We start from the raw sequence: 9701 nt of genomic DNA on the forward strand, positions 1-9701 counted from the left end.
ACTCTTGATGCATCCTAAACGGAGTCCTGGCAGTTCGGGCATGATGCTGCGTGAACCGTAAAATAACAGTTCAATTGTACACAAAAATATTAACTAGACTGATTTATTTGATTTATTCTAAATTTTTAGCCACAGAAATTGGAGAAAGAACTCCTGGTGGAGGCGCACGCGCGCGCTCGCATCACTTGCGACCTCGTTAATGCTACTAACATCCGCTGGTATAAAGACAATGAGGTGAGAAAAAGTTCATTCCTTATTTATTACATTAGTTCACATGTACATGGTCCCGTGAATATTATTATTTTTCTAGGTTTCTTATTGTTTCCTAACTTTTAATTTGAAGGCACTAAAGTGATTGGAGACATTTACCTAGTCTGTTACTTCGTAAGTCGCTGAAAACGAGCGTTTGTTATTCTGTTTCAAATACAGGTATTTGAAGAAATGAACATGATTCTGGTATAAGTTACTGAGTAAATGTACATCCTGCATTGCAATTTAATTTGAAATTTTCATAAATATACGACATTGTAGTTAAATATTTTATATTATTTTTACACACAATGATTCCTTACAGCTAATTATATTACAGCATTCTTATTTCTTTTGTAACAACACAATAATAACATATACCAATAACAACACGATTGTGATAAAGTTGGTTTCGTAAAATATAGTGGACATACAACTAAAACAGTAATTTCCGCAGCAAATAAGCCTCCCGCTGTCCCCCGACGGTGGCGAGCCGTACCGAGACGGCGAGGCGGTGCTGATCCCGCGCGCGAGCCGCAACCACGCCGCCAAGTGGCGCTGCGGCGGGCGCGACCGCACCGGCCGCGCCGTCGCCGGCCTGCCCACGCGTTTGCTCATATATGGTGCGATACCTTTCAATGATATTTTTTCAAGCCATTACACAGAAGGTCTTCTCAATTAAACCTTTTAATTTTTGCTCTTTCCTATCTACCTTTTTAATATTATTGTGCTAGTTACCTTTTGCCCCGGCTGCCTGGAAAAGATCACTACTAAGTGATAAGGCCGCCTAATTAACTATACTCTACTTTTTCCACATATTATTAATAAAACTCCTTTATGAATAGTTATATTGAAAAGTTATAAATAAGTACCTCCACACACAGCAAAGATCTGTCTTTTGTTGTCGGCTATCAAAGTGACTGTATTTTTTTTTTTGTATTATAACTACTTTCGACTGGTTGATTGTCGATTTTAATGATGCTTAGATCCGACCACAGCGAAATAAATGCGACCTCACGGTATGGTCGCAGTTAAATTTGGTCTACATTTGACACGAAGACTGTTCAATTTTTTGTTTAAAATAAACGTAATTTTTGTTTGAAACGCAAAATAATAAAAAATAGAACACAAACACACAACAACAACAACGAATAAGTGAAAATGATCACACGCAGTGTACTTGTCCGTCGAGAAGATTCAGCTCTTTTCTGTCAAGATCACGAGCGTAAATTCAAATTTATAGAACAAGGGCCAATGTCCAATAACAAAAAAATTAAAGACATGCGACCTCCGCCATCCGCGCGCATGACCAGTGTGTGGATGTCCTAAATACACAAAGGAAAAGTAATTATCGGACAAAGTCTACTCCAATTACACAGTGAAAAGTCAAATTAACATTTATATTTACTCGTGATAAATAATTGCGTTACTTTTCAATTATTTGTCAATTATTATCATACTAGCTTAAGTTTGTTCAGTTGTAATCTATTCAAATATTAATAAGTAATACTGAAGTATGATTATTGTTTATTATACTGTAGAGCCCGTCCGATCGGTATACCTTGCGGTGGACGGCAGGAGGCTGGACGCTGGCAACACTTGGGTGCCGGTGCGAGATAAAACCGTGCTGGAGGTTCGATGTGTGGCTGAAGGTATGCTTTTCATGAGAATTTATTTAGTTTTTAATCATATTATACGAGTATATCGTCAATTATTGACACAAAAATTGTAGTATATTAAATTATAATTAAAGAAAATTAACTACTACGATACTGAACTATGAGAACTCATTACTGTTACTTGTCAAATATTTTGAGATTGTATTACGTTAATTTGTATTGAGCTTCTGATAAAATAATCTTAATCTAATTGTGTTTCGGAAATTCAAAGTAAAAAAAGTTAGTTATTTGACTAAGAAACTTAATTTACAATAATGCATGCTGCGAATATTACATAGAATCTGTTAAAGAAAGGTTAGGTAATCAGTGTATATTATACATATACTAGCTGCACCCGGCAAACGCTGTTCTGCCTTACTCTTATCATTTAGGGGTATGAAAAATAGATGTTGGCCGATTCTCATAGATACCGAGTAAGCACAAAAAATTTCATCAAAATCGGTCAAGCCGTTTCGAAGGAGTATGGCAACGAAAACTGTGACACGAGAATTTTATATATTAGATATATAAATTATTAGTAAACTAAGTTAGCAGTGGTGGCTCAGAGGTGAGAATCTCGCACCTCAAACTCGATAAGTCGGGGTTCGAGACCGGGCAAGCGTGCAGAAAATAAATAGATTTTTCAATTTATCTGCACATGTGGATAATATAACCAATGCCTAAAAACCGTGTAGGAAAATATATTGAGGAAACCGGCATGTCCAAAAATCAAAAGTTCGACGACATGTGATATCTGCCAACCCGCACTTGGCCAGCGTGGTGGATTATGACCTGAACCCTCATAAGAGGCCTGTGTCCCAGCAGTGGGAACATATGGGCTATGGATGATGATGATGAATCAGTGTAACTAGATGAAGAAACATGAAAATTGTTTGGCGTCTCCCAGGGATCGATATAGGGACCGAAACACTATAGTAGCTGTAATTATCTGACGTTTTGTTTTTTTTTTTCTTTAATTATCTGGCGTTTTAAAAAATTTTTCTTGTAAGGTGGTGTACCTCCACCAGACCTGTCATGGCGGCTGCTCGCGTTGGAACCCGCGCTGGACCATAGGCCTTATCTACGGATTCATCATACTAACTATTCAGTTGGTAAGGTTATGTTATAACGTCTGAAAGTAGTGAATCATAATTGATAATAAATCCTCATCCTGACCAATTTTATTATAGTGAAAGATGATGATGACGATGATGATAATGGTGATGATGATGTTACTGTTGTCGATGTTATTGCTGCTAACGATAAAAATGGTGTTGGATGGCGATGTTGACGTTGATGATGATACAAGCATTTCCCCACCAGAGGGCATGTCGTGGTCGCGCGTGGTGGTGACGGCGGCGCGCGAACTGCACAACGCCACGCTGCAGTGCGAGGCGAAGCAGCGCAAGCCGCCCGCCGACAACTCCACCAACCACTTCGACGTGATGACCGCCAAGCTCGAGATACACGTCACTTGTGAGTGTTTTGTCAATATGTACCTATTCGTAAGCAATGTTCGATTCGTAATGACTAATGAACTTTATATTGCAGAAATATTAGGAAGTTAATGTGTAATAAAGTTGTTTTCATTTTGATTCTATTAACAATCGAATTGATCATATAATGACAGGTCGTAAAGGAAACGTCAATGTGACTGAGCATTGCTGAGGCCTTTTAGAACATTTTTGCTTCAAGGAAAATGTACTTATTCGTTTGGAAATGATTTTTTTCTATTATAGTTTTCAAGGCACGGCGACCCTGCCAGTAAATTTACTTTGCAAAATTTTTCGATGGAAGTGGCTTTTGGAGTTCCCTTACGTATAAAATACTGATCCAATTAGAATAACATTTCTTATGCAGATACTTAATGACCTAGAAAAGAAAATTTTCGGGATAAAGTTCTCAAATTTTGTGCCAAATATTATAACAAGCATACTAGGTTAAAATTTTAAATAACACTCCATTAGCGGGACATGGTATTGATTTAAATGAGAACTGATATAGATGTCAAACTATTTTGTATTTGTCGCAGGGAAATAGGAATGTCACTAAATGACATAACGCATAGTTATAAAGCTTAATGGTTTGAAATATCCAATTGTGGTTTATTCATGACGTTCATGTGACAAAGTTAACCATTAGTTGCGTTTATTTCAATGCACGGTTTCAAAGAATTCGTAATGCTATGTGTACTTTACTTCTAATTTAACACCTCACTTGCTAAATTCCCCATATGAGAGCGTGACCTAATTCCAACTGATTAATCGTTAACGAGTCTCAGTTATCGCATATATTTTTGTTTACCACTGTCTATCTAATTTTAATTCAACACATGGCAGACAGCTTTTAAACTGGTCAAAACAATAACAAAAAAGTATTTTAGAAATCTTTAGAAGTAGTATCGTTTTACCTAAAAGTAAGTAAAGTAGTTAGAGATGCTTTTAAAGTGCAGTAGCAAAAAACCCAGATACGAAAGAAATACTCTAATATTGTAAGTCTCGAGGAAAATGAATGTATAAAATAAATTAACTGGATCGAGGAGAGATGAGCATATAGGAGCGTACACGTTGTGCGTCCGTCACAGGGGGTGTCGAGCTCGCTTCGACACAAATTGGGCCAGCTCGCACCGGGAAAGTATCACACCCCCAAATAAAACCGGCGAGAAATAATAGCATAATACTGTGGTTCGTACGGAGAATGGGAGAGCCGGAGGCCCGTTTCCTTTTCCTTACCCTTCTCAGTCCATTTCCATGTTTCCAGTCGTAAATCCATTCCTTACCCCTTTCCGCTTAAAAGCGGGTAGCGCATTCGCAGAGGCACTACTCTGCGACTGTTTTACGGGCGGTGGTGATCGCTTACCATCAGGCGAACCACCAGCTCGGTTGCTCGCTGTAACATAAAAAACAACAACAGATCCACCGTCGTTCGTGATCTCGCGCTGGCCCGGGTTCGGCGTGTCGCTGTGGGCGGGGCGCGCGGCCGCGCTGCGCTGCGACGTGGACTCCAACCCGCCCGCACGCCCCGCTTGGACCCGGGACACGGACGTTCCTGCGCCCCATAGGTAAGTGTACCTGGACCTTGTGCTTGTACGTCACGTGTATCTTATGGGGTGAAAGTTACACGAAGCTATATGAGAGCTTTGGCGCACGTAAATTAATAAGTTAACATAACTTAGATATCAATTAAGATATCTTTAATTCAAGTCTATTCACATGAAATACTCATGAGATATCATTTGTGAACATTGCTGTATACCTATTTCGTAAGTATCCTGCAAATAATAAAATTAATCGTTAATATGCATCAAGAACAAAAACACTCAATGGCAATAAACACAATGCAAGAAAGTACTGCAATATAAACTATGGTTTTAACTTTATTCTGGAGGAAATGAGCTAAACCATTCGATTCGTTTTATTTGTAAGTTGCATTGTGATAGAAAGCGTGTTACAATATCTTTTAGAACAGAATCCACTTGAACATCTTTAATGTGGTCGATTGGCTTATGGGATTAGTTCCACCGTGTTAAAGTGACGTGTGTCACATTGCAAACCATCAACCCACGTTAGGGTTGATTCTGTAACGTGAGCGAGGTGTGTTGTGCGCAGCTCGCCCGCGCCCATGGAGAGCGCGGACGGGTCGGCGACGCTGCGCTGGGCGGCGCTGCGGCCGGCGCACGCGGGCTGGTACCAGTGCCGCGCCAGCTGGCTCAACACGGAGTACTCCTCCATCGGCTACTACCTCAACGTGCTGTGTGAGTGTGCCGCGTCAACTTGCGAGCCCAGGCAATGCTTTGCTTGCGGTCGGATCGGCGACGCTACGCTGGCCGTCGTAAAAAGAGTAGTCCCGTGTCCCCTAGTGGGGTATGGGGCAGATGATATACATCTGTTTCACTGTTCGATTGGACCAGTGGGTGATTAGCCTTCGGTGTCTTGCCAGGCCAAGACATTTTTTGTACGTCCCAAAAATTGCGATGGTATCGAACCCACGGCCCCTCGATTCTCACTCGTTAACCTCTGTACCAAGGATGCGGTCGCTGGCCGACGTACACAATTTATAATAATATTACTAGAGCAGGACATTTTTAATCGTTAAAAAATATCAATTCTTTGACCACTTAAACTAAATGGTGTTAGTTAAAATAGAAGCACTTTAAGTTTATTTAATTTTGATAGATGGATAGATAAACGGTTTAGAAAGATAAAATAATTTATTATAATCGCATGACACACATGAAACACGTGTTACTTTTTTTATTTTTGCAACACTTGCTAGAAAGCTCTTTGTCATAATATAAATTATCTCCTAGCCCCCGACGAATCAGCGCAATCTTCGACGGAATCCAACGAGGAGCCCGTCCATCAGAAGGTAGAAGTGCCGCTCGGAGGAAATGTTCAGTTACACTGTCCAAAGGGTAGGTACTAAGTAGAAAATCAGATAATGTTATTTTGTTATATGATTGTTTAAATGATTTGATGATGGCAATTACTCAATCAACAAATTATTAAAACACAACTGATAATCGACAAATACAATTTTAGTTACAAAACGTGTTAAAATGTGCGGGAATACTTATTACACGCACACTTAATAAAAATCACCACAAAAAAGATGTACCTAAATATTCATGTCGGTACTATTATATTTCTATTATGAACTACTTAGATTATTTGATAATCCAGCATGACGATCTGATCAGTTTTCACAAATTGTATATGCGATGAGGAACGTTCCTTCTGATATGTCCATGTTTCATAACATGGGTGCAGGCAGCGTGGGCTGCTGGTGGCGGCGCGTGGTCGGCAACGCCAGCGACACCTGGGCGCCCGCCGGAAGCCATCACGCGCATGGCGTACTGGGTGAGATAATATAGCTAATGCGTATTACAAATTGCTTATATGACATTGCGATTGGCTTCTTTCACAGCGTCTGAATATGTTTTGTACAGCTTACCCCTCTTAAAATTCTATAATGCATGCAAAGATAATATATGCCAAAAAGTATGCAATGGGCTATAAAGAAAAAAGAAGAACGAAAGAAAGAAAATATATTTATTTCAAGGACATAATTAAAAATATGCTGATAAGCAAACAGAACAAGAAAAAGATAACGATATCGATAAGAGATCTATATAAAATAACAAAAAAAAGTATTATTGCACGGTAGAGCGTCCCTGAAAAAAGGAAACCTATCAGCTCTACCCGTGCTCCAGTAATGCTCACACAGCACTGATTTTAAGATTTTAGATATTGTTGCGATTAGAGAAACATAACATATTATAAATTAACATATACCTATATAAACATACCAAGATACGCAGCGGATTATGACGGTTTTTTTATAGATAGATTGATTCAAGAGGAAGGTTTATATGTATAATAACATCTACTCCGGATTTAACGCGTGCGAAGCAGCGGACAAAAGTTAGTAATAATAATAAAAGTATACGAACGTGTGCTTGCTCCGTGCGCAGGTATATCGGAGGCGATGTGGGAGGAGGGCGGCGAGTACCGCTGCGTGGGCGCGCGCGCCGCCGAGCGCACGCGCCTGCGCGAGCTCAAGCGCGTCACGCTCTCCGTCACCGGTACGTGCTCGCTTGCTGTTCATTATATTTGTTAGCGCATTCGCAGAGGCACTACCTCGGCGAATATTCTATAATAATTAATCGGCGTTGGTGATCGCTTACGATCAGACGCACCACTAACTCAGTTGTCCGTTTATCGTATAAAAAACAAATATATATTTATACACATACGTTTTACATAAACAGTAACAATGCGGAAACATCACTGTAAGAGAAAATATCTTTTTTGTTATTTGTGAAAATTGATATGGTTTTGTAACTAGGTACATATAAATGTTCTTTGTTCGCTAGATTCTCTTACTTTTTATTTATGTAAGAAAATCTTTCCACCTTCTTATTGATAAGACAAATTGTAACTCTTTATTGATATTACGAATAATATTTGACATTAGTAAAAGCAGTACACGAAGCATGTCTAATCTCATAATATTCTGTGTGTTATTAAAAATATAGACACACATTTATTCACACGACAACAAACCAAAAAAAGAGGCAAAACTCAGAACATTATCATGTTATTGTCCAACAATAACACACTTCTAGGCGGAGCAACAGCCAAAACTATAAGCACAGAGCCAGCTCAAAATGGCTGGCGTCTCACCTGCGGGGTCTGCGGGCGGAACCTCCGCGTGCTGTGGGTCACCAGCGGTAGGTCCCAGCCCGCCATCCTGACCCCCGACCTGTCCCAACACTGCTGGCGGGCCATCCTCATCACCCCCGACTCGGACGAGGTGTGGTGCGTGGCGGTGTCCTCCAGCGGCGGCGCCGTCGCGGTGTTCCCGAAGCGCAACCTCGCCGCGTCGCTGTCGCCCGCGAGGCACGCGGTCAGAGCGTTACATTCTGGAACCCCCTTTCTAGAATCAACCCTCTTTGTAGTGACCCCTTTCCTATTTCTACTAGCTTCTGTGTTAGTATGAAAGTGTTTTATGTTAACCGACGTAGTCAATTCTATGGTGGGCTATAATAATGGGTAGTTGTGTTTCCTTTCGCTTGGCTGAATGGATTGCCGATGAGTTCCGAAAACAACGCTACCTACTATTGTAATAAAGACTGTTTGTATCAAAATAATCTAACGATTTTTACTTATAACTGTAGTGATAAATATACGCAGTGTGAATTTAAGAAATATAATTAGGTTCACATTACATATATCATATAAATGTGCTAGTCATTATGTCTATGTGATACGAAATATCGTGGATTTAGCAAATTGAATCAATGTCTGTACTTAGGCTTAGTAGTGTCTCCATCTATCTCTTGTAAGCTATCTAGATCCTTCTAGGACTCATGTGTATTAGGTATTAAGAGACATTTGACGTGGCCCATATTATGTGTATGGGTTTAGTATGTCACGTCGAACATTTATTATTGAATAAACGTAAACCTGAACTTTCTATATAAATAATAAATTCTTTGAAACAATCATTAATGCATATGTACTTCGATATATCTATTGAATATAATCATATATATATATCTATTTTTAAATACCCGATCACTGAATACACGATCACTGATGAGTAATATTTTCGACGTGATATTATAGCGAGCGGTACGAAGCGGGCACCGCATTCGTAGGCACTGCCTCTGCGAATATCCATGTGAGGTGGTGGTCGCTTACCACCAGCTCAATTGCCCGCTGTTATATAAAAAATATGTAGGGTTGACACATTATTTTATTAATAATGTGTCAGCCCTTACTGAAGAAGTTTGGAGTTGATATTTATCTACAATATCTACAATAGTAATATCAAATATTCACAGAAGAACCCTTTTTATTCAATAATAATTGATCGTCCAAACATAGCTAATACACACGAGCATCTCTGCGTGTTAGATTTCCCAATTTTCTTTCTTTTCCTCTTTCCTTGCGAATGTGCCAAATTGTTATATTTTTGTTATGAACGAGATATATTATTGTATTTTTTCGTTAATATTGAATGGAATTCAAGTAAAATGAACACCAAATAAAATTGTATGTAAGATATATTATAAGTCATGTATTCGGTGTATTTATATTTAGAGATATCAGTCTGGTGTGTGGAAGCTTGAGGATACGGGCTGAAAAGGGCTGTTTGTTAACCTTATTAACACTTAATTACAAATGAAGTGGTTAATGATTTAAGTAATTACAGTGGCGTAGCTACCTTAGGTGGCACCCGGTGCGGAAGTTGGTGGTGTCACCCCATCGAAAGTAAAAAGCAATAAAT

The 9701-nt window shown here is 39.4% G+C and overlaps 1 protein-coding gene across 1 annotated transcript in view; it reads left to right on the top strand.

The window, feature by feature from the left end:
- Positions 1-8907, top strand: part of LOC119836039 — a 47280-nt gene extending 38373 nt beyond the window's left edge. Inside the window, exons 5-15 of the mRNA XM_038361250.1 lie at positions 130-234; positions 707-872; positions 1791-1901; positions 2918-3019; positions 3231-3383; positions 4821-4968; positions 5516-5661; positions 6217-6321; positions 6677-6766; positions 7381-7491; positions 8035-8907. Coding sequence (XP_038217178.1) covers positions 130-234; positions 707-872; positions 1791-1901; positions 2918-3019; positions 3231-3383; positions 4821-4968; positions 5516-5661; positions 6217-6321; positions 6677-6766; positions 7381-7491; positions 8035-8408 — 1611 coding nt within the window. The 3' untranslated portion in view covers positions 8409-8907. The remainder of the gene's footprint in view (positions 1-129; positions 235-706; positions 873-1790; positions 1902-2917; positions 3020-3230; positions 3384-4820; positions 4969-5515; positions 5662-6216; positions 6322-6676; positions 6767-7380; positions 7492-8034) is intronic.
- Positions 8908-9701: the final 794 nt, after the last annotated feature.

This window comes from Zerene cesonia, chromosome 22, assembly GCF_012273895.1.
Source record: "Zerene cesonia ecotype Mississippi chromosome 22, Zerene_cesonia_1.1, whole genome shotgun sequence".
Taxonomy (NCBI): domain Eukaryota; kingdom Metazoa; phylum Arthropoda; class Insecta; order Lepidoptera; family Pieridae; genus Zerene; species Zerene cesonia.